General features: G+C 44.2%; 7 protein-coding genes and 4 non-coding genes across 15 annotated transcripts; 8 read left to right on the top strand and 3 right to left on the bottom strand.

The window, feature by feature from the left end:
- The first annotated feature begins 103 nt into the window (after positions 1-103).
- rpl7a (ribosomal protein L7a) lies at positions 104-3,421 on the top strand. Its single transcript, XM_058065032.2, has 8 exons — positions 104-137; positions 791-911; positions 1,099-1,248; positions 1,760-1,900; positions 2,653-2,732; positions 2,932-3,062; positions 3,134-3,203; positions 3,285-3,421. The coding sequence occupies exons 1-8, from the start codon at positions 135-137 to the stop codon at positions 3,387-3,389; spliced, it is 801 nt and encodes a 266-aa protein (XP_057921015.1). The 5' UTR covers positions 104-134; the 3' UTR covers positions 3,390-3,421.
- On the top strand, positions 954-1,026 carry LOC131124175 (small nucleolar RNA SNORD24). Its single transcript, XR_009128834.2, has one exon. It is a non-coding gene; the product is annotated as a small nucleolar RNA SNORD24 (small nucleolar RNA).
- On the top strand, positions 1,283-1,350 carry LOC131124176 (small nucleolar RNA SNORD24). Its single transcript, XR_009128835.1, has one exon. It is a non-coding gene; the product is annotated as a small nucleolar RNA SNORD24 (small nucleolar RNA).
- On the top strand, positions 2,499-2,569 carry LOC131124174 (small nucleolar RNA SNORD36). The gene has a single exon (XR_009128833.1). It is a non-coding gene; the product is annotated as a small nucleolar RNA SNORD36 (small nucleolar RNA).
- Positions 2,778-2,854, top strand: LOC131124173 (small nucleolar RNA SNORD36). Its single transcript, XR_009128832.2, has one exon. It is a non-coding gene; the product is annotated as a small nucleolar RNA SNORD36 (small nucleolar RNA).
- Positions 3,422-4,153: 732 nt separating the features above from the next.
- On the bottom strand, positions 4,154-5,997 carry surf1 (SURF1 cytochrome c oxidase assembly factor). The gene is made up of 8 exons (XM_058063512.2): positions 5,824-5,997; positions 5,688-5,754; positions 5,324-5,448; positions 5,160-5,242; positions 4,899-5,090; positions 4,573-4,808; positions 4,426-4,507; positions 4,154-4,347 (listed from the first exon to the last, which is right to left on the bottom strand). The coding sequence occupies exons 1-8, from the start codon at positions 5,884-5,886 to the stop codon at positions 4,281-4,283; spliced, it is 915 nt and encodes a 304-aa protein (XP_057919495.2). The 5' UTR covers positions 5,887-5,997; the 3' UTR covers positions 4,154-4,280.
- surf6 (surfeit 6) lies at positions 5,984-8,524 on the top strand. Its single transcript, XM_058063499.2, has 4 exons — positions 5,984-6,194; positions 6,316-6,519; positions 6,870-6,952; positions 7,149-8,524. Exons 1-4 carry the CDS (start codon positions 6,104-6,106, stop codon positions 7,836-7,838), a joined length of 1,068 nt encoding a protein of 355 aa, XP_057919482.2. The 5' UTR covers positions 5,984-6,103; the 3' UTR covers positions 7,839-8,524.
- A 150-nt stretch (positions 8,525-8,674) lies between these two features.
- Positions 8,675-13,712, top strand: kyat1 (kynurenine aminotransferase 1). Of its 2 annotated transcripts, XM_058063420.2 has the most exons (13): positions 8,675-8,909; positions 8,990-9,048; positions 10,514-10,661; positions 11,017-11,166; positions 11,263-11,349; positions 11,423-11,551; positions 11,627-11,747; positions 12,042-12,118; positions 12,189-12,278; positions 12,337-12,523; positions 12,946-13,022; positions 13,398-13,484; positions 13,567-13,712. In XM_058063420.2, the coding sequence occupies exons 1-13, from the start codon at positions 8,856-8,858 to the stop codon at positions 13,624-13,626; spliced, it is 1,326 nt and encodes a 441-aa protein (XP_057919403.2). In that variant the 5' UTR covers positions 8,675-8,855; the 3' UTR covers positions 13,627-13,712. The 2 variants fall into 2 exon arrangements, with proteins under 2 accessions (XP_057919403.2, XP_057919412.2); XM_058063429.2 differs by lacking the exons at positions 8,675-8,909; positions 8,990-9,048 and adding an exon at positions 9,307-9,437.
- Positions 13,713-13,845: 133 nt separating this feature from the next.
- spout1 (SPOUT domain containing methyltransferase 1) lies at positions 13,846-17,082 on the top strand. The gene is made up of 12 exons (XM_058063449.2): positions 13,846-14,034; positions 14,119-14,158; positions 14,681-14,794; positions 14,864-15,023; positions 15,105-15,194; positions 15,278-15,327; positions 15,851-15,981; positions 16,058-16,130; positions 16,217-16,315; positions 16,393-16,495; positions 16,581-16,728; positions 16,805-17,082. The coding sequence occupies exons 1-12, from the start codon at positions 13,987-13,989 to the stop codon at positions 16,868-16,870; spliced, it is 1,122 nt and encodes a 373-aa protein (XP_057919432.2). The 5' UTR covers positions 13,846-13,986; the 3' UTR covers positions 16,871-17,082.
- Positions 17,026-22,671, bottom strand: st6galnac6 (ST6 (alpha-N-acetyl-neuraminyl-2,3-beta-galactosyl-1,3)-N-acetylgalactosaminide alpha-2,6-sialyltransferase 6). Of its 3 annotated transcripts, none has more exons than XM_058063462.2 (6): positions 22,617-22,671; positions 20,338-20,396; positions 18,977-19,174; positions 18,499-18,911; positions 18,321-18,428; positions 17,026-17,817 (listed from the first exon to the last, which is right to left on the bottom strand). In XM_058063462.2, exons 1-6 carry the CDS (start codon positions 22,642-22,644, stop codon positions 17,631-17,633), a joined length of 993 nt encoding a protein of 330 aa, XP_057919445.2. In that variant the 5' UTR covers positions 22,645-22,671; the 3' UTR covers positions 17,026-17,630. The 3 variants fall into 3 exon arrangements, with proteins under 3 accessions (XP_057919445.2, XP_057919455.2, XP_057919469.2); XM_058063472.2 differs by having other exon boundaries at positions 17,026-17,811; XM_058063486.2 differs by lacking the exon at positions 22,617-22,671 and adding an exon at positions 20,607-20,842.
- A 1,087-nt stretch (positions 22,672-23,758) lies between these two features.
- st6galnac4 (ST6 (alpha-N-acetyl-neuraminyl-2,3-beta-galactosyl-1,3)-N-acetylgalactosaminide alpha-2,6-sialyltransferase 4) lies at positions 23,759-27,199 on the bottom strand. 2 transcript variants are annotated; one of them, XM_058064517.2, is made up of 5 exons: positions 26,917-27,199; positions 26,679-26,828; positions 26,008-26,417; positions 25,457-25,564; positions 23,759-25,192 (listed from the first exon to the last, which is right to left on the bottom strand). In XM_058064517.2, the coding sequence occupies exons 1-5, from the start codon at positions 26,926-26,928 to the stop codon at positions 24,988-24,990; spliced, it is 885 nt and encodes a 294-aa protein (XP_057920500.2). In that variant the 5' UTR covers positions 26,929-27,199; the 3' UTR covers positions 23,759-24,987. The 2 variants fall into 2 exon arrangements, with proteins under 2 accessions (XP_057920500.2, XP_057920499.2); XM_058064516.2 differs by lacking the exon at positions 26,917-27,199 and having other exon boundaries at positions 26,679-26,908.
- Positions 27,200-27,302: the final 103 nt, after the last annotated feature.

The following is a 27,302-nucleotide window of genomic DNA, read 5'->3' as shown; positions in this document are numbered from 1 at the left end:
TACCGCAGACGAATTCAAACACACGCATAATCTGATTCCAGATCGGCCCTTCCCAGACCACGTTGCCAGGCTGCAAACCTCGCGGTATTTACGTTACCCAGCATCCTATGCTCTTCCTTTCTGCCTGAACCGACATGGTGGGTGCATAGCCTACTCTGCTCTGAAACTATGATACATGTTACATCTGTCTCCATCCTCGTCTCGTAGTGTGTTTTTATGCCGTTACGTGTTACACCTTGGCGTGCTGAAGTTATTGTACATTAACATGTAGTTATTGTTCGCCACAGTTCTGCTTTTTGACGTAGACTTAAAGAATCCTTGGTGATACCGGTAAGCTAGTAGCACTGCGGCCGCTAGCTTAAATGCTAAGGCTGACATGTGGTGAAAAGTCGTCATTTGCTTTGATTTTCGCGTTCGTATTTCGCTAAAGCCACTCTGGACGTCGACGGGACTTTGGTTTTGTTGTGTTATTGTCGTATTAGGGTTTATACTATTTTGCACAACATGTTTTGCTAGTACGACAAAACCTCGTTGAGTAGGCATTCAAAATGGCTAGTTGCTAAGTTGTTTGCTATCGTTGGCTGAAGTAGTCCGAAATTTATGGCCTTTAATACTCATTTAAGTTCGGTAAACGCATATAACTGTAACACGCATGTTGATGGAAGTTGGTCCCCGGGGGGCCCTTTCTGGCTTAATGTAGTAACGTCTTTCACAGCTATGATGTTAGTACCTTGTGTATTTGATGTGGCTGGATGAAGCGATATAATTGTGATCCATTTGGTTGTGACAGCCCAAGGGAAAAAAGGCAAAGGGGAAGAAGGTGGCACCCGCCCCTGCTGTGGCCAAGAAGCAGGAGGCCAAGAAAGAAGTCAACCACCTTGCTGAGAAGAGGCCAAAGAACTTCGGCATTGGTGAGTTGACCCGTGTGGCTACTGTGTACAAGTACTGCATGGTGCAGATGATGTAAGCGAATATTTGCTATCTTAACTGCACTGAAGACAACTTTCCACCAAGATCGCTGATGCACCTTCTATGTTGATATTTGTATATATACACGTTTTGCGGTCAGACTTGTAACATTTGCTTCTCTCGCCACAGGCCAGGATATTCAGCCCAAGCGTGATTTGACTCGCTTTGTTAAATGGCCTCGCTATGTCCGCCTGCAGAGGCAACGCGCCATTTTGTACAAGCGCCTGAAGGTCCCCCCTGCCATCAACCAGTTCACTCAGGCTCTGGACCGCCAGACAGGTATGTTTCATGAAGAGTTTCCTATCAAAGGATGTGCAGATGATGTGACATATTTGCTATCTTAACACTCATGATGACATATCCACCAAGATCACTGATGCACCTTTAAAGAAAACTGCACTTATTTTTGGTATTTTGCACGTCATCCACAAGTCATGCGTCAGAAATGATCAGGTGTTTTTTTGTGCAGCCTAAAGATTTAACTGCTAATGATACATGTAATGGGATGCAACTATTCCACCTATAAAGGCCACGTATTACATGTTACAATGAATGTTTGTGCATCATGGATATAATGATTTAAGTGTTGTTGGTGTTCATAGTGGGCTTTGCAGGTGGTCTAGGTGTCCATTACCTGTATTAATGATCAGAACACACGGAAAAGAGACGTGTGTTAATAAGGACTGTGGATGATGAGCAAAAATTCCCCCAAAAGTGGCCTTCCGATAACATTAACCATCCAGTTGAGCCACCATGGAACATGCATCATAGCAGGACATTTTCCTTTCAGCCACGCAGCTCTTCAAGCTGGCCCACAAGTACAGACCAGAAACCAAGCAGGAGAAGAAACAGAGGCTGCTGGCTCGTGCTGAACAGAAGGCAGCCGGAAAGGGCGATACACCCACCAAGAGGCCCCCCGTCCTCCGGGCAGGTGAGCGCCGCTGGACATGAATCCCGCACCAACAAACATATGAGGCCATGTCCACGCATTCTTTAAACTCCTTTACCGTCCCTGTTGCGACAATTGTGCCAAACACGAAAGCACCCGACGCCCAGGCTGATGTAGGATGACGGGTCCCCGCACAGTTCATGCATGTGTGCAACGTAGCAGTATCATAGAATGACTGGCATGTTTTGACTGGTATTTCATAGAAAGACAATCCGCGATCAGCGTATCACGTAAGGCGATGGTCAGGAAATGCAGTGGATTTTTTTTCCCCAGGTCTAACCAAAACGGGTCTCACCAAATCAATTTTCTCATAACTCCAATTAATCTGTTCCAGAAAGCCAAAAATGTTAACGCAAAACATGTTTTTGTAGTTTTCCATGCAAAAAAGAAATGCATATAAACCTTAATTGAAGATGGCTTTTTTGGAGACACAATGTGGCGGCAATATTGCACGCAAGCTGAGGCAGAATTTGCGGCGTTTTGCGATAATTTATTGATGTAGTGTGTGTGCAAAATGTATGACTAAACATGAGCAGTGTTGTGTGGACATGGCATCACATGTTAACCTAAAGGGGCTTGTATGCAGTGATGACTTGAATTTCTTCACCTGACACATCTTGATGTTTTATGAGCTTTTTAACCCTGAGCTACCAGCCAAACGCGTCCCGTTGAACACTCCCAACACCAAACTGTAACCTCATGGATAAGCTTTTTCTTTTCTTTGTCAAATACAGGCGTCAACACGGTCACTTCCCTGGTGGAGAGCAAGAAGGCCCAACTGGTGGTCATTGCCCACGACGTGGATCCCATCGAGGTAAGCTGGTTGTTCAGCATCACCCGCCGTTGAAGGGGTGGTCACTGGCAATGATGTCTGAATTTCTTCACCTGAATCGTCCGTGTCGAGCAAAACATACGAGCTTTTTAACCCTGAGCATAGAGACCGCGTTTTATATGTATATATTTAACATGCTAGCATTGCAAACGCTGACCTGACGTTTCCCTGCCTTTTCTAGTTGGTGGTCTTCTTGCCTGCTCTGTGCCGCAAGATGGGCGTTCCTTACTGCATCGTGAAGGGCAAAGCTCGCCTGGGCAAGCTGGTGCACAGGAAGACGTGCACCTCAGTGGCCTTCACACAGACCAACCCGTAAGCACGCACCCTCTTTGCTGCCGGTCTTACGGCCCATCATATGCTCCATTGACATGTTCCTCTTCCAGTGAGGACAAAGGTGCTCTTGCCAAGCTGGTGGAAGCCATCAAGACCAACTACAACGACCGATACGAGGAGGTGAGACTGCTGTCGCTGACTTAAAATAGAAAACAAATGTTTGCATTTTTAAAAATGTATACAACTTCTTTCTTTCTGCAGATCCGTCGTCACTGGGGAGGCAACATCATGGGTCCCAAATCCACCGCTCGCATCACCAAGCTGGAGAAGGCGAAGGCCAAGGAGCTGGCAACCAAGCTTGGTTAAATTGTTTGGAATAAAAAAATGTTATGTTCTAAGTGCGACTGCTGCTTCTTTGTCACATTTGCAAAGTGATGAATGTCTAACCTTTAGGTGTTTTCATTTATGATACATCCCTAATGGCCTTAATCAACTGCAGTGAGTATCAGGCGGTGGAACGCTTCTCTGAAAAATAGCTTATGTACTTTACATTGGTGCTACTCATTTTAAAAACTTGTTAAAATAAAAAACCTCAGCGTTTTGGATAAACATTTCTCAAATTTTGCCACTTAGGTTATGCAGTATTGTGTGTAGCTAGTTTGGTTTGTGCTGGCATAGGGTCCCAAACACCTTCGATGGTGGAGACCACATAACCCACCATGGGACCAAGTAAGCTGGACATGCTAACAATTTGATAAAGCTGAGCAGCACTTGGATTCAAGGAACTTGCAAAGGTGATTCATACATTTATGCTTCGCTGTCAAGTCAGGTAAATAACTTTCTGCATGTTACTAATTAGGGGTGCCCTGTCTTTTGCAGAACTATTTCACTTCTTGTACGTCTAATATTTGATAACTGGATGCTACTTGGCTCTCTTTGACAGTCAGGCAAATGTCTAAATGATTCTTTGCTATATTCTGTTAAAGTGGGAATTACTGAATATTAACCAATTTGATTACCTGTGACCTCTGACCCTGTGAATGTATAACTGGTATTTTGTATGGTACCGGTTAGAGTTCCTGTTTGTATTTGTTACAGATGGATCATGTTGGCTTGTAACTTCCATGCTGAAAGTTTAATATTACTGACCTGAGATTTGTTTACTGTGTGAAAGATTGCTTCCAAGATACTGTATACATTATGTTAAACAATTGGGAGCAACAGGAGACTAATATTTATTGAAAGCAGCAATTTGTTTCACACTTTAATTTTCTTGATGAACTTTGTGTACCACATATAAGATGTGGCTGCGCACAGTCCGTACCTAAAAAGACAAATTATAGAGTGAATGAGTGACAGCTAATTCAGTATAGTTAAAGATGTGAGCGTCCGCCTCCCATACCATGTGATAACATATTGCATGTGTTCATTCCTCAGGGTCACCCGCGTCTGTCCGCCAATCGGTCCGCCAGGGATGGTGCTCTCTGCAACACATTATCAAGGTGTATTTAAGTGAGAAATCAATGCTTATTCAATGGCAATATTGTACCAAAGTCTGCATCAATGAAGATGGATTCCGCTCCGGTCACGGCAGACATGGCGTCCAGGTCTCGGTAGTGCCAACGGTTTCTGTCCACATCGTTGTTGGGCATAAAAGGTCGACGCTGCTCTGTGAGTCGGACCACGCCGACCACCTCCACCTCGCCCTCCACTTGACCCTTCATCCTGGTCTCTGGTCTGACCTTCTGCTTGGGGACGTAGCCTCTGTTGACCAGGATGCTGATACTACCACGACACGGTGATTATTTATTTATTCATGTATGTGTTGATGAGCAGGTTGGGAGGTCACATGGACTATGACGTCCCGTATCTCACCCGAGGTCCGTGCAGTGGAAGGGTGTGACGACATTGGCACCCGTCTCCCCGCTGGACGACAGCCTACCCGCCTCCCTGGCCTCCTTTTCGGGGTCGACGGGTGAGCGCGGCAGGATGTAGAGCTCCTTGCCGTGGTCGTAGCGACCGCGCACCCTCACCCGCCTGTACTCCAGCTGCTGCAACTCATGAGGGCTAAAAGAGAAAAGATGTTCCGATTGAAGAGCTTTACTTTATGGAATGCCATGAAACGGTTCCACTCACTCGACAGGAAGCGGAATGGGCTCCGCTGAGGTGAGCTTTGCCAGCTCGTCAATCAGCTGCAATTTCCACTGACGACGCTTCACCTTGACGAGAAAACGAGGAAATGACGCACAGCGGCACACCTCAGGGCATGGCAGGGAACACACACAAAGAGGAGATGATACCTGCCAGGTACCCAGACCAAACGTGGTGGCCGGGATGAGCAGCAGGAACCATTTCAGGAAGGAGTCTTCTCCAGATGCAGTTTTGGCTGCTGTGGAGCTGCAATGTCGCCATCCAATGGACCTGGCTGGAGCATCATGACAGCTTTTTACCTCTCATTTGCATAATAGGCCCTGACCCATAAGCAAGGCAATTTCATTCCCAGACAGTCCCATTATAATGTGTTGATGAGTGAGTCTATTTAACCCCTGTCGTCCGCCATAGTGCATATTTACTTCCTGTTGGAAGGGTAGTTATCAATGCATCTATTTAAAGATGCATTTGTAAAGAAAACCATACTAGAACTATGTAAAGTTGTGTACTTACCATCGGCTCGCTTGAAGACAGGTGATGTTTGCGAGGAAAAAGCCCTCTTAATGCAAACGACATTTCTCTGCAATCACAATCGTTGAAGTTTTACACAACATTGTTAAAAAAAATTAAATAAAAAAAAAAGAATTACCTGAATGGTTGAAGTCCCAATCGTTCTGTTGTAAAAAACCAGTAGCGATTTTAGTGAATACATTCCGAATGGCAGCTTAAATGACAGATGAGGGGAAATACAACCTTCCTGTACGGACAGCTACGTAACAAACATGTTGCTAGGTAGAACACGGCTCCATTTTACTGTTACTACTTCCGGTCCGTCCTTTACTTCTTCCCCCAGCTCACGTGTGTTGTTTTTTAGACGCATCATGGCTTTACTCTTCGTGTGAAGTTAAATATATATATTATTTTTCGACATGGATCTGGCGTCGAAGGACTCGTACATCCAGAAGCTGACGAGCAAGTTTTTAAGACAAGGAGAGCAGGAACCGAAGAAGAGGACATTTGGTAACGTTGACCGTGCATTCTTGTTTATAATGTACCATCTCAAAACGAAATAAGAAACTCACATTCGCACCAAACTCCATTTAACTCAGGATAACCATATTGTGTTTTGATTCGCCGACAGCTCATTTTAACGGTAAAAAAGATGCTGGCCCTGCACAGAAGAAGAAAAAGACCCAGAAATTACAAGATAAGAGAAATGTTGAGAATAACCAGAAGAATAAGAAGAACCATCAGCGCCCCCCTGCACCACAAAGCAAGTCCAGTCCAGCAGCACACAATGGCGGGCCCAAAATAAACGGAACTACACCACAGACTTCAGACAAAGGTATGCAAATATTCGTTGTCACTAAAATCAAAGGCAACCGGTTAAAAAAAATAGTTGTGCATCTTCCTTAGTGTTGAATCGTTTTCCATTTATGGTGCTTCTTTTTCCATTTGTATCTCAGTTTGTGGCTTCAGGTCGGTAAAAAAATCGTATTAGTATCAACTTCAGTCTTTGCAGCCATGAGCCACAAATGGCCTCTGGGCTGCACTTTGGACACCCATCCTTCCATCATTGTATAGTTAAATGCTTTCAGATGGCCGCGGTTTTTATGTTATTATGTTGTGTTTCTACTGTTTTCTATGGTCTAGACACATTTTTGTTTTGTTAACTTGAATATGGTTTCTTGAAAGGAGGAAATGTGAAGCCCACCTTCTCCGCAGTGGATGTTCTCCGTAGGAGGCTGCATGAAAAGATCGAAGAGGCCAGAGGACAGGTGAGGAAAAATGGAGGAAACAGAAGTCTTCTGTTCAGACTTTTCATAGCTATAGCATGGAAAACCTGACCTTCTAAATATGCTTTTTAACACTATTAGAGCCCTCTAGACATGAAATAACACCCTACAGTTATTTTTACATTTGTATTACCCAATACAAGTTCTGCACCTAACCATCGGTGTTGTTGTACATCAGGGAGCCCCAAAGGATGCGTTGTCAGAGGAAGTCCGAGCTAAGCGAGCCAAGCGAAAACTGGAGCGTGAGCGCAAGAAGAGGAAGAAGAAGGAGTTTCGCATGAAGAAACTGGCAGAGGCCAACGCTCAAAACCAGCAGCCGGAGGTCAAACAGGAAGAGGAGAAAGCGCCGGCTGTGGGAAAAAGTCAAGACGCAGCCATGGTGTTCAACACGGTGCAGACGGTGGAAGACAAGTACGAGGACAAAGTGTTGAAGAAGAAGACCAAGAAGCAGCGCATCAAGGGCCAGATCACGCCACTCTCGGGCAAGAACTACAAGCAGCTGCTCAGCCGCGTGGAGGCGCGCAAAGAAAAGCTGGAGAAGCTGAAGGAGAAAGATGAGGCCAAGGCCTCCGACGTTCAGATGAAGATGAAGTGGACCAACATGCTCTACAAGGCCGAGGGCATCAAGATCAAGGACGACGAGGACATGCTGCGCTCTGCCTTGGCCAGGAAGGAGAAGCAGCGCGCTCGGCGCAAGAAGCAGTGGGACCAGAGGTGCGAGAGCGTCGTGGAGAAGATGCAGAAGAGGCAGGACAAGCGACGGAAGAACCTCCAGAAGCGGAAGAACATGAAGGTGGAGAAGAAGAAGGCCAAAGCCAGGAAGAAGGGCAGGGTGCTGGCTGAGGACTTGAAAAAGGCTGCAGTCTAGTCTGCCATCATTCTTTGTTGATCACTGAACAAAAACATAAAAGCTCATTTCTGCCACTGAAAGAAAAAAAATGTCCCAATGGTGAGTCTTAATAATAAATGTCCAAATGATGACATAAAAAATCATATTTCTGAGCTAAGAAAGTCATTATTATGAGCTAAAAAGTATAAATTGTGAAATAAAAAGTCATAATTATGAGATAAAATATCTAATTTATGTGACGTTATATTATGTGTTGCCTTCACTGACACATGACCCTATTGCATAACTATGACTTATTATTATGACTTATTTCATACTTATTACTTTCCTGTGTCATATTATGACTTTGTCTCGTAATTTCTACATTTCATCTCATAGACTTTGCTATCTTATGTTACTTTTAGTAAATTTTCTTTCTTTCCCTGGGTGAAAGGGGCTTTCACAAACATCTGAATCATTTTTTTTGCAGTGTGACTTATGGTAATAGTACAAAATGTGATTACAAAGTATTAAGTGTTTGTGATCATTGTGAACACAGAGGTGATTAGCTCAGATTAATACTGCAGCTAATTAGCTTAGCATGAAGCTCTTACATTGAAAAGTCACTATAAACGTTTGCCTCCTTAAATATGTCTGTCCCTTTTCAAGGGAAAGCGCTGATATGTACATTTGGAAGCATATAATTACAGCTATAACGTCATTAATTCAGTTTGTTTTTTAGTAATGTTAGTGGAACATGATGCTAGCATACATGCTATTGAGGTAGGCTATGCTAGGCTGAGTGCCTGCTAACAATTTTTGGAATAAAATTAAACGGATGGATGGATGGAGTACTCTAAGAACTAAAAAACGTTATTTGTGTATTATAATTATTATAAAATGTTTTATTTATTTGTTGTGGATTTACGTCATGTTGTCGTCACGCCTCGCCCCGCCCACACCGGAATTGTTGGCCTCAATAGCCTCAGGTTGCATCTGAAAATATCACGTCTCTTGTAAAGACACGCTCTTCTAGTTAGCAATGTTCTTCTACTGATGGGATTATTCGCTACAGCAAGACGCGGGGTTGCACATTTAAACCTCCCAAAGGTGGGCGAAGTCCAGCATAATTAAGACTGACCTTTGGTAAATAAAACTGCTTTTCTTCCTCCCCCCTCTTTCTCCTCCAGACAATCATGTCGCGACGGCTTCATGCCAGCAGGACCGAAGGAGTCGATAAAAACGTTTGGTAAGAAAGCGACTGGGAAAAGTAGAAATTCATAATTAAATAGTTCTGTCGCGTAATTGTTCTGCGGGATTTTTAAAGGTTCAAACCGAAATCTAATCACGTGACATACCATCACGAGCGCAGCCAATCGTATTGTGATTCACGTCTTATCACATATATTAACAATGTTACAAAACTTGTATTTTAGCGGTGAAAAGAAATCTGTCAGGAGAGTTTTTATCTATGATATCGGGTGTATTTTCAATCGTATACATGTTTGGTAGATTACTTCTTCGGACGGACATTGAGTGTTGCACCACATCAAGTCAGTTCGTGCTTGGAAAATGAAGTACAACTTAATTAAAACCGTTCAAACCCGTGGAGTGGAACCGTGGAATGAGTCGGGGAAGGTATGCTAATGTTAGACACCCCATATGTAGCGGAGGGGCACACCTGTAGTCACGTGACCATGGTGTTTTCAAGCCCCTCCAATTTCCCGCCGTCTATGAAGAAACAACCCCATCGTCATTTGTGTTTTTTTAAATCTTTTTTTTTTACATGTAAAAGTAACATTTCTTCCTCTCAAATTAATCAACGATGGTGTCAAAGTAAATAGATTCAGGTAGAACAACTTATGCACACTTGTTCATGAAATTCCATAGTTTAAAACTATGTGATGATGCTAGTTGAAAATTAGCCTGAAATGCTAGAGAGGGTGTTTTGTGAGACAATACAACAGAAAGACGACCCAACTAGTCTTTGAGCATGACCTAGACCAGAGCTGTCCTATCTAGTCTTGACTGGTGTTTGTCCCACCTAGTCCTTGAGCATGACCAAGACCAGAGCTGTCCTATCTAGTCTTGACTGGTGTGTGTCCCACCTAGTGTTTGAGCATGAACGGGTGAAGCCTGCTCGGATGAGAGGCAAGATGTAGAAGGCAGCCACTGAGGTCAAGGCAGGAAAGATGCCCTTAAGTGACATAACAGGTAGACGAGTCGAGTGAAGCCTCCGTGGATGCATGAAGAAAAAAAGACAAACATAAAATCAGTAGCCTGGGGAGCTGTAGCTGTGGTTAGCTAGTCGCTGTGGTTAGCTAGTCGCTGTGGCATTTGCATTGTGGTTAGTGTGCGGTGAAAAGGAATACACAGCATGCTGCTGCACTGCAGTGGGAGGCATAGCCATGAAAAATAGCACACTTGACTTTCTTTATATGTATATTTTGTATTACAGTTGTCAGTGGGCACTATTTTCCGGTATAATGTTTTTAATATTTAGGTTCAAGAATTGAATGAGGCATGAAATGAAAGTTCAAGCCATGCTTTATCAGACATGATTAATCACAGACTATTTTAGAAATGTCCAAATGTTGTAACATTGCTACATGTATGCAAATGAATGGCTGCCAGATTTACTGTGACTTTGTTTTTTTTTATTAAGCTACAGTGTATGATTATCATAAAGTTTTTTGTTTTGTTGCTTCAAACAGGGTTGAATTCACCCAGCTTGCAGCTGACTACAAAGTGGTCAACCTTGGCCAAGGCTTCCCTGACTTTGCTCCTCCCAAATTTGTCCAAGATGCCTTCTGTAACGCTTTGAGTGGAGGTCCCGCCATGCATCAGTACACACGTGCCTTTGTAAGCACACCACAGGGAAAAACACACTGGTTTTCAAGTGTTTTTTGACATAATTACACCATAAATCATTTTAAAAAAGCTATCTTGACTATAGGGGTGTTATTTCCATGTCTAGAGGGCTCTAATAATGTTAAAAAACAGACCCTAAACATGTTTTCTAAGCCCTAACTAAAGAAAATATCCAACTTATAAATGACTATAGGATTACATCTGCACTTGTAAGAGGATGTAGAGCGATTGATTTGAACGACTAAGTGAACGTTTTCAGACACATTTTTAACCCAATGTGACACGTGTGATCCTATGAGATCCTTTGGGATCAGGATCTAAAAAAAACGCTTTCTTCTCTGTTCAGGGTCACCCTCCACTTGTTAGGAGCCTGGCCAAATTCTTCAGTGGCATTTTCACCCATGAGATCGACCCCATGGAGGACATCCTGGTCACCGTTGGCGCTTACCAGGCTCTCTTCTGCGCTTTCCAGGCGCTAATTGACGAAGGAGATGAGGTCAGACTCGGCAGGACGCTCTAAAAGGGAATAATCATGTCACATGGTTTGGCCTTGGATGTTTTGGTGCTAAATGCTGAATATGTGTTTTTCAAGGTGATTATCGTGGAGCCTTTCTTTGACTGCTACCATCCCATGGTGAAGATGGCGGGGGGTACGGCTGTTTATGTTCCTCTGAGGCCGGTGAGTGCTTTGTTGTTGATTTATTTTGCACTGAGCAGAGCTGACACAAAATCCCCCCCACCTTTTTTGTCAGAGAGCGGAAGGCAGTGGCGCCGTCCTGTCAAGCGGAGATTGGGTTCTGTCGGCCGATGAGCTGGCCAGCAAATTCACCCCGCGCACGAAAGCCATCGTCATCAACACACCCAACAACCCGTTAGGGAAGGTAGGGGAGGGGCACGTCGCCACCTTTCACTGCCCAGCCATGAATCCATGTGATGTGACGACGTGAACTTTGCAGGTGTATAAGAGGGAAGAGCTGCAAATGATCGCTGACTTGTGCGTCAAACATGACGTGTTGTGCTTCAGTGACGAGGTGTACGAGTGGCTCACCTATGACTCTGCCAAGCACATCAAAATAGGTGATATGCCAATATTAGATTTTCATGGAACAATACTATTTAGTAGAGCGGCAATCCTCCATTTGTTTACCTTGAACCAGGCTGTATGGCTGCTGGAGTTCGGATCAAATCCCAGGAAGGCAGTCCAGCACATACACTAGCTTATCCCTCACCTATTAGTATGGACTTTGTACGTGGCCTTGCAGATAGAGCCGCTATAGTGGAATCTTTACTGTTTTTTTTTAAGGCTCCAGTCCAGTTTGCAGACAAACAAAACAATTTCTAATGAATCATTTGTGCTTGCTTTGCTGACAGCCAGCTTGCCTGGCATGTGGGAGCGCACCATCACGGTCGGAAGTGCGGGGAAGACATTCAGCGCAACAGGATGGAAGGTGACTAATTGACGGGAGTGTTTTTTCTTGTTTTTGTTTGCGCTGATTTGGCGGTGTTGGCCTCTTTCAGGTGGGCTGGGCTATTGGCGCTGGACCCGTCATCAAACACATGAAGACCATCCATCAGAACTCTGTGTACCACTGTGCCACGGCCGCTCAGGTGCTGACGACCATCACGGTGATGTAGGATGGAGATGACACATTGTGCTGACCTGCAGGAGGCAGTCGCTCGCGGCTTTGAGCGAGAGTTTGAGATGTTCGGCTCTCCGGAGAGCTACTTCCAGCAGCTTCCGACCATGCTGCAGCAGAAGAGGCAAAAGCTGGCCAAGTGTCTGGAGAGCGTGGGTTTGAAGCCCATCATGCCTGAGGGAGGCTACTTCATGATAACGGACATCTCCTCCATCAGTGAGTGCTGGTCGTCACGCACATGGCAGGGGTGTCCAAACTTTTTCCAGCGAGGGCCACGCAGTGAAAAATGAAAGGGTGATATTTTGTAAAGTAACATACGGTATATATGTAAAGTAATGTTTTGAGTTTTATGGACTTTTTGGTCTTTGCTCTTTTTTTTTTAAAGTTCCAAATATTTTAACTTTCTTTATAAATAATCTTCATGACTTCATTCCCATAATATTATAACCTTCTCCAAACTAACTTTCCAAAAATAACAACCCTATTCTTTTTTTTTTTAATTGCTGCGAGGCAAGAATATAACAGCCGTGGGTCACAGATGGCCCCCGGGCCACACTTTGGATCCCCCTGCACGATGGTACCATATTTCCTTAATAATTCAGACTTGTAACTTCAGCTCGTTTGTTTTTTTTTGACAGAGGTGGACCTCAATGACCAGAGCACCAAGGATGAATCTTATGACTTCAGATTTGTCAAATGGCTAATTAAAGAGAAGGTTAGTATTGAAGATATGGATATGGATATGGACTAAAGATATGGACACAAGTGAACCTCCATAGTGGGGGGGTTGCTCGGGCTATCAACCAATAAAAATATTTAGTGTGATTAATCACATATGGCCCATTGTTAGCTTGTTTTGTTTTATGGTTTGGACGACCGGTCTTGATTTTGTTTGATGGTCCTTGAACACACGATAGCTTGTGCAAACTTTGTCCTACCCCGACCACCACTTTTTTTTTTTTATGCCTCATATTTGGTCCCAAATGCTGATATATGTGGTGATTCATAAAGGTCAGGTTTGATGTTATTGAGTGCCTATGTGCTCGGTGCCCAACATGATTGACTTAGGCTATTTCTTTTTCCCTGGCAGGGTTTAGCAACAATACCCGTGTCAGCCTTCTACAGTCCGGAGCACGGCAAAGAGTTTGACAAATACATCCGCTTCTGCTTCATCAAGGTTCGCACATCCGCTCCGCGCTCCCTGAATTCAGTTATGATCCATGACTGAACTCAATTTCTTTTTTTTCTTCCCAAAAAAGGAGGACGCCACCCTGGAGGCAGCTGAGGACATACTGAGAAAGTGGAGTCGTGGAGAATAAGACCGCTTGTCCCGAAAAAGCCTAAAAGCCCGTCCTCAAGTTTTATTTCCTGTCCGTCCAAATTTTAACTGTTAGCGATTACCTGCATATGAGCCATATTTTATATACGTCCTCAACATGTCCATGCACCCTTTTTTGATCAATCTGTACTTTCTCCAGTATTCAAATGTTTGAAGCTCTTATGTGAATTTTATAACGTTAAAGATTCATTAAATTGTGTTTAAATACGGCAAGCCGTAATAATTTATTGTCTTCATTGCCACTTTAAATTCCTCACAGTTGAGACTCATCTGACCTTTATTTTGAAATACGAAAGTCGACCCGGAAGTGTTTAAACAGCAAGTTCTTCCTACGATAAACATGTCTGCTTCGGTCGCCGCGAAGAGACCCAAAACCACGTACCCTCAGGTAGTGTTCAATTGGTATTTTACATCAGCACAACGCGTATTTCCTTCTTTTAACGTTTGGTTTTGAATTTAAATTTGTGTTCAGACCGGGGAGAGGCTGGACTGGAGGAAAAAGAAAGTGCAAAGTGAGTAAGGCTAAGTACCACACGAGTGTGTTATGCTATTTCTCACACGTGTTCATACGACTCAATAAATGCTTTTTGACTGTTTTACTGGTCATTACTCAGTACAACTGCCTTCACATATTTTCTCATTCGAAAATATAAAGTTATGACCACAAACAGCGTATACATTTGTGAATGTGCGGCAATAACAAACCCTACGGGATCGAAAAAAATGCGGGAAATGCTAAAAGGACACCGAAATCCCCAAAACATGAACAAAACGGAAGTTATCCCGGCTCCCAGGAAGTGGGTCAGACCACGAGGGGTGCCAGACCTGAGGAATATCAAACATGATTGACATGACCAGAAGAAAGAATGGAATTGTACACATTTGTTTATGCCTTCATGGAAACGGATTGCTGTTTCTGTTAAAACTATTCAGTCTAAAGTCTTTAAAGATGGATATCACTTAAGGCAGGCGCCTTTTGGTTGTGTGAAGTTACAGCCTGACCGGTATGCATTTTCCCATTGTGTTCATGACAGTAAAGGAAGCCAAGAAGCAAAGGAAAGAAGCCAAGCTCATCAAGCAGTTGGAAAATAGGAAAAAACAAGAGGCTGCCCAGAAAGAGAAATTGGCCCAGACGCCGGTCAATAAAGGTAGAAAAGGCCACAAACAAGTTGTTTGATTCTGTAAATGAATACAAATGTCCTATTTTTGTGTCCTAGGTCCTCCTTACACCGTGACTGTTGCTCTTCCCGGTTCTGTCCTGGACAACGCTCAGTCGGCCGAGCTTCGAACCTACTTGGCAGGACAGATTGCCCGAGCCTGCGTTGTTTTCTGTGTGGACGAGATCGTCGTGTTTGATGAGCATGGAGAAGATGCCAAGTGAGTTGCTTCCTGGATAAAAGCACACATTTGCATGACATTGGAATGGAGGTGACTGTAGATGTTTTTGGCGTGCCGCAGGAGCGTGGAAGGAGAGTTTACCGGCGTGGGCCGGAAAGGACAGGCGTGTGTTCAGCTTGCCAGAATACTGCAATACCTTGAGTGTCCACAGTGAGTGTGAGACTATGCAGAGCTTCATCCAATATTATTATGCTTATTTTGGCTCATTGTGGCAAACATGACCCCTGCACTAGGTATCTCCGCAAGATGTTCTTCCCAAAGCATCAAGACTTGCAGTATGCAGGTAAAAAAAAAGTTTTTACTACTGTGTGTCAACTTAATGCTCATTTTCATTGAGGGAAGAATGTGCTTTTAATGGACCAGCATGATATGGAGAAAGTGAGATGGAAGGTTAAAAAAAAAGAGTTCATCAGAGATTAATTATATAGAGATTAATTGGTTCTGGACCTGACTGTGATAAGCCAATAAGAAGTTTCATAGCTATAGCATGGAAAACCTGTTTACGACCCTCAAAATATTTTTCTTAACACTAGTAGAGCCCTCTAGACATAAAATAACACCCCTATAGTTACCTTTACACTGGTATTACTCTATAGTAGACATAATATACACTATAGTAGACGTTATTGTTGTCTTTATTACATTTTTTACAACTGGTATTCAGGGGTGGACTTAGCACTACGCCATCACAGCCGTCAAACATCAAATAAACTATATTCTAAGACGTAGGAAGGGCTTCTTAATTGGATTTACATGATCCTACCCGGTGTTTTACATGAATGTTTTCCACTTAATGTTCCCACCAGGACTGCTGAACCCTTTGGACAGTCCCCACCACATGAGGATCGACGAGGAATCGGAATACCGAGAAGGTATTGTCCTGGACAGGCCGTCCAGAGCGGGAAAAGGCTCTTATGTCAACTGTGGGATGAGGAAGGTAGTGAAGTCAACAAACTTAAACCAAGTTTGATGTTGTGTTGACAGTAAATCTAACATGGCTCCCTTTTTAAAAGGAAGTCAAGATCGACAAAAATCTGCAGGCCGGGCTGCGAGTCACCGTGCATCTCAACAGCACTCAGAAGCAAGGTGACTTGGCACTGCCTTAAGTTTCATTCTTTTCAAGATGCTGTGCCACACATCTCACTCTTCTCCATCTTCCTGTTTGACTTCAGAGAGTAAAAACTACAAAGGGGTGGTGGTGGCTCCACACGTACCCAGGACCATCGGAGGGCTCTACTGGGGTTACACAGTCCGCCTGGCGTCCTCCCTCAGTAGGTGTCCCAACCCGTCCTTTCCCGTCCTTTCTGACATTTCTATTCACACGGCTTTATTCGGTTTGTTTCGCCAGGTGCAGTGTTCACAGAAAGTCCGTACAAGGAAGGCTACGATCTCACCATCGGGACATCTGAAAGAGGCAGCCATGTCGACACAGCCACTCTGGCCCCGTTCAAGTAGGTGCCACACCCCCGTGGTCCCAACTTCTGGTCCTCACTCCACATTGGGCCCACATTTACCTTCACATCGTCAACATTCCAGGCATCTCTTGGTGGTTTTCGGAGGCCTACAAGGACTGGAGGCCAGTTTGGATGCTGATGAAAAGTTGGACGTCACATGTCCCAGCGTCCTTTTTGACCACTACCTCAACACGTGTCCCGCTCAGGGCAGCCGCACCATTCGCACTGAAGTAAGAGCACGTTATGTCACGAGTCATCTACTCATCAAGTTAAACCCAAAAGTAACCACTTAATTTTTCCATACAGGAAGCCATTTTAATCTCCATGGCAACGCTGAGAGAGAAGATCGGGGCAGCTTTTTCTAGCAGCTGAATAATAAAAGAGGAATGTATTGCGTACGTATATGTACTTTTTTTTAAACCTATTTTTGTCTTTGCAAAATTTTATTGATGCAAATGTTCACAAGGAAATTCATAACATTTTAGCACACCCTTATATATGCCACATAACACACACACACAAGTGCATGAAATTTAACGTATAGTATTTGTATAAAGCCTGTTTTTTTTTTTTGGTTTGTTTTTTTTTTACAAAAAAACAGTCAAGACCAACATGAAAAAATAAATACACGGGTGTGGTAAGCAAAATATAACATGGCAGTCGTTACTACACAACAACCTGCTGCTCCTTTCCATGGCTTCATCTCCACAAAGCAAACTCCCCGCTTCCTCACCCCTTTCATCTTCTTCAGCTGCGGACACTTTTTTTTCAACATAAAAAAAGAGCCCGCACTTGAAGAGGAGAGCGCTTCCATCTTTTCAAAGCGTCCTGCCAGAAGCGCTTTTATCAGCCGTCCATGACACGACACTCCAGCATGCACTTGACCCGCGGATAAATTCATTTAGCCCACCTTAGCATGGAAAAGATAAGTGCAATACATGAGAATGCTAAATAATCTGCTCTCAGAAGCATGAAAAACATTCTCTTTAGCCATTGTTTGTCCTTTTTGTACCAAAGCTTTGCTTCCTCGTAGTGATCCCTGAACATTGACGTCATCACTCGGCTGTTTGCCGCTTTTAAAAGTCCGCATGCTGTCACCAGGAAACCCAGCGAGGGGAAGAAGTCTGTGGCGTCACCAAGCAGGATAAGCAAAGGTGATGTTGTACTGATGCGCCCAGTGCGCAAACACCTGCTTCTCGGTGATGAAGCGATGGTGGCTCCCTCTTTGGTTGTTCTCGTTCTGCATGTACGTCACGCACTCGTCGGAACCCCTCGGTTTGTAGTAGTGATACGGCAGCCTTTTCATTCCCGCCCTGTTCCTAGAAGAAGGAGAACACTGAGCAAGTTTGTCACATGCATGCTCCACTTATCCACCGATTATGCCTGCAAAACTGGGCCAAATGTGCACTAATGTAGTAATTATACAGTAATTATGGTAGTTTGCATGTGAACGACCAGTAACAAAGCAGTGATTTGCAGCTCTGTGCACCTCCTTTTGCCTCGAGGCTACACAATTTTAGCATGTAAATACACTGCCCTGAAAGAGCTGATGCATTCACGTATAAAGAACATTGCACGGATTTGAACTACCACAGATGCCAGACTATAAGCTGCAACTTTTAAGCTTTAGGAAGTGGTTAGGTGGAATGTAAATCACATTTTGAAGCCTGATACAGCGATTGTGTTTTGATCTGACAAATATTAAGTGACTTTGATCAAGTGTAGAATTACTACACCTTCTGCTTGGACCACGGCAGCTACGATGGAGGAAAGTGTCTGCGCTAAGTGACGTGTTTCCGGTTGGACCAAAAAGTTTACTCACTGGCAGTGGCTGGACGGAACCATCCCGTACACTTTGATGTTGTCGCATATTTCAATGGCGATGACCATGGTGAACCAGCCCGTGCTCAACCACGAGTGTGATTTTTGTCTGCACAAAAAAGAAGAGGTGACATTCCGGTGAAGATGTCCATCCTTAGGCCGTTTCCTAAAAGCCTCACCTGTCTCGTCCCGTCTCCCGGTGGAAAAGACTGTCAAATCTGTTCATTTTGCCGGGGGCCACCGTGAAACACGACACCTGGTTGTAGGCGGCGTTGATTGTCTGGATGGATCTGTACACGGCTGCTTTGGAGTCTTTGGTCATCTTATTTGGAGGTCCCCAGAAGATGATGATGGGTTTGCTGTCTGCACCGCTCAGGAACTCGTTAGGCTGACGCACCACCCTGTACACGCTGGAATGGGCGACGACCCTCAGGGTTGTCCGCTTGCCAACGTCTGCTTCGTAACCTGTCGTAGGGGCGTCGTTCATGCGGATGACACACTCCGTAGCGTCGATCTCCTCCCCGGCCTTGCTGCCCAGAACGTGGCTGGAGCTGGTGACCAGGGCGCAGTGGTGGCATCGCAAGTTCATGCTCTGGAGACCAGACCAGACGCAGACCGTCAGTCATCTCATAATCAATCCCCAGCACAACCGCTTACCTTGTTCCCGTAAACCGCCATATAGCCATCTTTGGTGGCCCACTTCTTCAGATCTGTGGTTTTGGGGGTGTGGTTTCTGGCCATGCGGAAGGGCGTGTAGGATGTGTCGTTGCTGGTGTTGGAGTTGTAGAGGATGAAGAGTGTCATCAGGATGACGATGGCTGCCAAGATGGCCACACGGTGGCCCTGTGGTGCCTCCTGAGAAGACAAGAGGACGTGTGTAGGATTGTGGTCTACAAGACAACACAGTGGTGAGTATCTTTCAATCATTCATTCATTTTCTACCGCTTTTCCTCACGAGGGTCGCGGGGGGTGCTGGAGCCTATCCCAGCTGTCTTCGGGCGAGAGGCGGGGTACACCCTGGACTGGTCGCCGGCCGGTGAGTATCTTTTCCTCTTTAAATTAATCCTCTTTCAGAAAGTTAGTTTTTGACCCAAACTAAATTTCAAGGCTGAACAAATGAAAAACTGTCAATACGGAATTATTCCAACAAGGGGAAGTTGGTATCACATGATGATGTTTACGTTTTACTGCGCACGCCCCATTGACTATTCTGTTTAATTATAGCGGCGCATGTATACAGGATATTGGAATATTCCTTTCCATGTATACCATTGTTTTGGTAAAGGGTCCATTCAGAAAGAGGAAAAACTCCTCATGTAAACGTAGCCAATGTTCTAAAAAGAAGTCTTTACGTGCATCCTGACGGATGTCTTGCTCAGACACTCTGTCTTTCCAGAGACATTTTTCCCATGTTTTTCCCTGTTCTACGTCCACCGAGACATGGCGCCATCTGGACCATGCTTCACAGGCGCCATATTAGCTTTCAGGAGCCAATGGAACGCCTGGGCCTGAAGTGCTTGAGTTTAGCAGACTGCCAGGAGTCGCGGCTATTACATTAGGGTTATTAGATTATGACGTTAGCATCACATCATTGAGGTCCGCACCTTCTTGATGTTGTGGTTGTTTCCCACTGAGAGAGACAACTGGTTTCCACGCTAGCGAGGTGTTGCGTTAGCTGCTACAATAACTATATCGTTGCCGGGGGTTTTTGTGAGGACTTTAGTGTCAAAATTCCCATAATGTCCATTGTTAGCTAGCTCATATTAACCTGTTTTCTGGCACGAGAATGCACAAAGTGGCCCTCACTGGAAAAAGTTTGCCATCCAAAACGCCTCGTCTGGTGAAGTGGAATAATATGAAATGATACAGCCACAGTACTTTGTAGATCCAATACTAGTGCTAATGTAGCAACTCATCTTAAGCCCAAGTAGTCAGCATGATTATCACAGATGAAGATGCTGACTCTGATGTTGGGCCACACCCTCCTCCTTCTCCTCCTCCTCCTCTTTTTGTTGTACCTTGAGCGCCATGCTTTCACGTCCCGCTGTGTCTCGATGTTCCGCAGGTTGTGATGCTCCTGTAAAAAACAAAAGAGCAGAATTAGACAAACCGATCGCTATGTTTGTTTTAATGGCTGCTGGTGTTTGCACACTGCAAGTCAAAGCACTCCAAGTCACCGCAAAGCACTCATGGAATGTATTATCGTTGCTTCTCCGTAAAAACATGCTTGAAATATCCCTCGCTGGTCAATTCCATGCAAGGGAGAGGAACAAATCAAATAAATTACCATTTTACGATGCGAGATTTCCCGCGAGCGACATTCCCACGAAGCTTCCTTGAGATTGTAATGTTTTAAGCCGTAAATGTGACCCGCCAGATTGTGGGCGCGAAGGCGTCGACTGGTCCAGCGTCATGTTTTGTTTTGGAGGTGTGGATTTGTTTTTCTAGCTGATTCGACGGAGCAGGATGTTTGTGCTAGCAGCACAGGCCCCCCTCTTCCTGCGCCACTCGGTGACGTCATCAGCCCCGTTCGCTGCAGCCCCCACCCACTCCGCTACGGAGGACCTCCGCCAAGCACAAAACATGTACGTACTCGGATCACACAGCCATTAGAGGAGAACACCTGGATAAATATGGGATAGAGGGACTCCTTTGTACCATAATACCATATTTTATTGTATCTAGTGGTATCCATAATACCATATTTGATTGTATCTAGTAGTATCCATAGTACCTTATTTGATTGTATCTAGTAGTATCCATAGTACCTTATTTGATTGTATCTAGTAGTATCCATAGTACCTTATTTGATTGTATCTAGTAGTATCCATAGTACCTTATTTGATTGTATCTAGTAGTATCCATAATACCATATTTTATTGTATCTAATAGTATCCATAGTACCATGTTTTATTGTATCTAATAGTACCATATTTTATTGTATCTAATAGTATCCAAAGTACCATGTTTATTGTATCTAATAGTATCATAGTACCTTATTTTATTGTATCTAGTAGTATCCATAGTACCACATTTTATTGTATCTAGTAGTATCCATAGTACCACATTTTATTGTATCTAGTAGTATCCATAGTACCACATTTTATTGTATCTAGTAGTATCCATAGTACCATGTTTTATTGTATCTAATAGTATCCATAATACCAAATTTTATTGTATCTAGTAGTATATCAGTTAGTGTAGGCCTGACTAAATTTGCCCCTGCTTACAATAAATCCATAATATTTGTCCCTTCCTGAATTCTTATTGTTTTGTATGTTTATCACACTTAAATGTTTCACATCATCAAACAAATTTAATATCCGTCAACGACAACAAGCTGAACACAAAATAGTGTTTTTAAATCCAAAGCTACATACGTAGCCCTGTGTGGGGAAAAAAGTGATTGCCGATTCCAGTTCCACCTTAAATGTCATGCCCAGACGTCCGTTCCACCTTAAATTCCCCCTTAAGTGTGGAGGTAACTTCATGTCATAGCCTTCCATGCCTCTGTCATCTTAATGCAAGTTTCTGAGATTGTGATTACTTTGTAGGGTTCCTTGAACTGATTCAAATACGGTATTTTATTCAAATGCGGTATTTTTCGCACTGTTATGTCTGCAAAATTGCCAATGCCTTTTAGTCTTATGTGCTGAGTTCCAAAATGTGTAAAAATGTTGTTGTTCTGACAAGGGACGTAATGTGTACGCTGGTAGCAATAAAGCAACCACAGAACAATACATAATACGTATGGTACATGTGGCATCCGCAGCCAAAATGGACGCTCGCTGCCATGGCTACCGAACCGGACCGGACTAAATCCGCAGCAGGATCGGAGCCGTAACGGATTCACCTCTAGGTTGTCCGAATTAAGGCAGATGTCGGGACACTCTTCTAGAGTTATGATCACAAGCTATGGTCGGGAATATTCTCGAAAAATGTGAAATATCGCGGATAGCGTCGTTTTCCATAAATAGGAAGTAACATTTAAAAACATTTATTTATAGAGATACATAATCATATATATTTTAAAGAAAAAAAGTTATCCATCCATTATATATCTTCGCGCGGTATGCTGGGTACTATCCCAGCTGACTTCCGGCGAGAGGCGAGGACATGATGCTACGTATTTATCCTCTAAGGAGACACACCCTGACCTTGAATGACCTCTGAGGTAAAAACAACAATGGTTAAGGTACGGTGGGGTGCCGACGACAGTCCTTTGGGTATAGCGTATGCCGTTTGCTTTCAGCCAAGTCGTACGCATCATTCATTAAAGGTAACGTCTTCTCCTTACCTTGCCGTCTCTTCCACCTGTTGGTCATTGTCGGGGAGAACGTTTTCCTGCACAACCAGTTGTGGCGGTTCCAGGTCTTGTTGGCAAGTCCCATGAGGTGTACAGACTTGATGTCACACACCACAATGGGCCGCATTCCCCACCCCTACCATCTTTGTGCTGTCATAATAGAAGCATCAGAGCTTAACGGGAGGTGAAAGTCTGACAATAGCAACTAATCGCTCAAGAAGTCAAACTTGAGATTTGATCCCACCCACCCCCTTTGCTCAGGCAACAGGAACGTCTGAAAAGATGGTCATGCTGTATTCGTCCATGCCAAAGCTTTAGCTCAGGGGGGTCTAAACATATCATTTAACAAGAAAATGTTTTTAAAAAGCATGGAAAAATTCACTCATTTTAGGGAAACCAAATATGAAGAGAAAAGGGCTCTTTTTTTTGCAAGATTGTCCTAATATTATGAGGAAAACTAGCATAAAGTTGACAAAGACGCATGTCTTTTGGCCTCTTACTGGGCTTTCATGTGTTTGATTGACGTGGCCTCTCCGTGAGTCGGGGGAAGCCGCGTCCCATCTCTCGTCCCTCCTTGATCCCCCCCGGCTGCTGCAGGGGGGGTGCTGGGTGATTCCCCTCGTGGACGCTATTCCACGGCCACCTCGTCCTCCCGGACATTTGGCTGCCACAAACGAGTTTCCCCTCGTTGGTTGCCTGGGTAATTACGTATTGAGCCCCACCTGCCTCTCAGGGTGATTTCCGGTTAGTTTTGTGCGTTAGTGAGTTTTAGTCACGGTGCCCTTTTTTGTTTTTGCACCGTCGCCTTTTCCCCTTTTCCTTCCCGTTTTCCACGCCTTGTGAGAAAGCTTACCTGGGCTCGCCTGGTGCTGCATCCGGGGATCCGACTTCCTTGCCATCGTTGCCATCGTTGCCACGTAACAAAGCCTGACAGTCTTAATATTATGGAAAAACGTAACAACATAACGAATAAAGTTGTCGTTTTCTGAAAATTACGTTAGTTAGTGTTACGAGAATAAATACACATAATATGGTAGCATAACATTGAAAGAGCTATTTTTCAAAACTTGGAAGTCAAAATATGATTAGTCATTATGAAAAGAACATTTCCAAGAAGAAAATGTATAGTTGATTTATGACGTATTGTATAAAACAGGAGGAACATCAATTTAAAAGCACTAAATGAACCTACACTGTCATAAAAACAAACATGTTTGTGTCAGAGTGAGACCTCTCACTCGCTCACATTTTGCATTTGCTGAACGTTTGTGGGTGAGTGTAAGAGCTAATATGCTAATAATAAAGAAAAATAGTCACACAAAAATATGCTTGCTGACTGTATAGTTTCAAATAATGGTCCATAGTTCCAAAATTGATATTACTGTAATATGTAAGTATTGTTGTAGTTGCGGCTGCATGGCGGGAGAGTGGTTAGCGCGCAGGGCTCACAGCTTGGAGACCCGAGTTCAATTCCACCATCAGCCATCTCTGTGTGGAGTTTGCATGTTCTCCCCGTGCATGCGTGGGTTTTCTCCGGGTACTCCGGTTTCCTCCCACATTCCAAAAACATGCTAGGTTAATTGGCCACTCCAAATTGTCCATAGGTATGAATGTGAGTGTGAATGGTTGTTTGTCTATATGTGCCCTGGGATTGGCTGGCCACCAGTCCAGGGTGGACCCCGCCGCTCGCCCGAAGACAGCTGGGATAGGCTCCAGCACCCCTGCGGCCCTAGAAAATGAATGTTGTAGTTGCACATCAAATCATCTTTTTAAAAAAATGCTTTTAATCTGTGATTAAATGAAATTAAATCTGAGTTAACTATGGACAAAATGCAATTAATCACTATCAAATATTTTAATCGATTGACAGCTCCAGCCATAATATGAAAAGAAAAACAAAAGTGCAACTGCACCCCAGAAACTAGAGTAGCAGGCGTACCAGTGCATGTGTTAGTATAAATAATGGAGTAGAATGCAGTCCAGTGGGAAACGCCGCATGTAGAGTACAGTAGAGAGTACAGTAGAGTCAACACTAATGTAAATGTAAACACCAATGAAAGCTCCTGCTGGTGTGGGTGCCAAGCAAACAAGCTGTGCGGGATTCACGTTTCAGCATCAGGATTACGTTGCAGTTTTTCATTCAAACCGGTTTCTAAAGCGAAACTTTTTTGGGAGGGGTATATAAATAACTTATTTCATCTATTCAGATGGATATTTGTAGAGAAAGTCTACAAACTGGAGTATTTACAGTATGTTCTTCATCCGTAATATCAGTGCTAATCTTTGTGTGTCTATTATTTCTCCCAGCCCCAGTGACAACTTCCTGCCCCTAGGAGTCCACCGTAGGTCCATGGAACCGAGGTCAAGGTGGTCTGGGGTTTGAAATATTCCAAGAAGGATGTCTGAACTCCATTTTGTGACACGAGGCCCACTTGGCGTAAATGGCTTTCTCTGTGATGAAGCGGTGGCCGCCGCGCCTCGTCCGCTCGTGGATTCTGTACATGCGGCATTCGTCCATCCTGCCCCGCTCGTAGTAATGGTAGGGGACCGAGCTGTGATTGGTTCCGCTGCCGAGGGGAGGGAGGGGGCAGAAGGGCAAAGGTTATCTGGGACACTCACCTGACTTTAAATAGGATAACCTTTATTACTGTTAGCATACTAGCATTTTTAGCTATTCCCATAGGTAGACACATACATACTGTACATGTTTACTCTCATGCTAGGTGTTAGCACATTAACATTAGCATAGCAGTATTTTTGAATGCTTTTTCTTAAGTAGATAGTACTTTATAAAGACAGCAATGAGGGTATTTCAATGTGTGTTGACTCACCTGCAGTAGTCTGCATTGATCATCCCGTACACGCAGATGCTGTCGCATATCTCCATAGCCAGAATCATGGTGAAGAATCCCGTGCTGAGGTACGTCCCCGACTTTAACCTGAGCGGGAGACACCCACAGTTTTCAAAACCGCATATGTAACACATTTTGCGTTACCACACATAAATGATTGATACGGTACAAACACAGAACAATACGTAGTCGTGCATCACTTTATTTAAATTGTCACTTTTTCACTAGCATTATGTCTCTCAAACGTGAGTCCTTCTTACCTCCGAGTGCAAACTACAGTAAAATTCAAATGAAAGAAGTAGATATGAAGTACCAGAAAGTTATCTGTATCAGTGATACGGATACAATTGTGTACCTGTAGATGTGACAAAGCATAAAGATGGTATCTATGCGCACGGGTCCGCTCCTATGAAAAGTGAGTGATGACGAACTAAGCAGCACAGTGGTTTGATTTATGTCCCTGTCCTCCCTTGTGTCCCGACTTCCACTAAAACTGGAGTTAAACCAGTCGTAGGAATGGAACATCCTACCTGTTCTTTCCAGTTTCATTCTGGAAGACTTGGTCACAGTGCTCCACTCTATCCTGGGTCATGGCATAAAGTCGGATATTGGGATACTTCTTGGCTATCCTCAGGAGAGCGTTAAAGACGCCACCCTTCCCGTCCGTCCTCATTTTCTTCTCGGGACCCCAGAACACGTAGGTGGTGTTGGTCGCTTCTCCAAAATAGTAGCGCTCGTTCTTCACGAGGTGGGGGGCGCTGGTGTGGGACACAACCCGTATGCTGGTGCGGCTGCCCACGTCCTTCTCGTAGCCCAGCGTGGGCGCGTTGTTCATGCGGATCACGGACTGGGTGTCGTCGATGTCGGCGCCCAAGCCCGCTCCCAGCATCTGGCCGGAACTGGAGACTAAGGCACACTGGTCGAAGTGCACGTTTAAGAACTGTAAAGACACAAAATGTCAACACTTTTTATGTTTAAAAAATGAAAAATCCAGAAGATTTATGTAGTGTGGTCTGGTGGAAGAACATAAGATGGAAAAATAGCATGAATATTTGGAATATTCATCAATATTCCAAATATAAATAAAGTGTTATCCCCAAGGGGAAGCATGACATAAAATAACTGGAGCAAGGTGTGTCATCCATTACCTGTACATTTCTAGTCCTCTATCTAGCAGTACAAGATGGGTCAAGGGTCTCACCTGGTCCACAGAGTCCGGACTGACTCTCAAGTATCCTCTGAGTTCACGAACCTGTTGCACGACGGGGGGTGCTCCCTCCCGAGTGAGCACATATCCGAACCAAATAAAGACGGGGAGGCTTATGCTGAGCAGGCAAAGCCACCGGAGCGTCTGTGTGCGTAGAGACATGCTAAATAACATTTTGGTTTGGAACAAAAACGCAACCATCGCCTGATGCTTCGAAGCACACAGGACTTACCAGATATTTCATGTCAGCAACTTGGCCTGACTCATGTCCCCAGTCTCCAAGAAGGCGTGCTCAAGTCATGGCAACGCCTTTTGTTTTGGTGGCTCCTCGGTTCCGTTACGCTGGTCCACAATCTTGACCCTGCTGCTCAGATCATATACCAAGGACTACATAGGTCGAGGTTTGTAGTTCAAATGTGTTGCACCTTCACGACTTCACTGAAACGGTCTCCGCACTTGGGCGTTTTTGTTTTATTGACATCGGAACCGAACTTCCGGCCCAGTCGATTACGATTTAAAGAATAATTGAGAACATATAATATAACAAGGCATACATTTCACGACCGTCCCACTGTAATGAGGTCAACAATGCAGCCTATGGTTGGTGTGACAACTAAC

Source organism: Doryrhamphus excisus, linkage group LG10 (genome assembly GCF_037039965.1).
Source record: "Doryrhamphus excisus strain RoL-2023G ecotype Guam linkage group LG10, RoL_Dexc_Guam_v1.1, whole genome shotgun sequence".
NCBI lineage: Eukaryota > Metazoa > Chordata > Actinopteri > Syngnathiformes > Syngnathidae > Doryrhamphus > Doryrhamphus excisus.
Note: the sequence above shows the minus strand (reverse complement) of the source record. Positions and strands in the feature narration are given on the sequence as shown.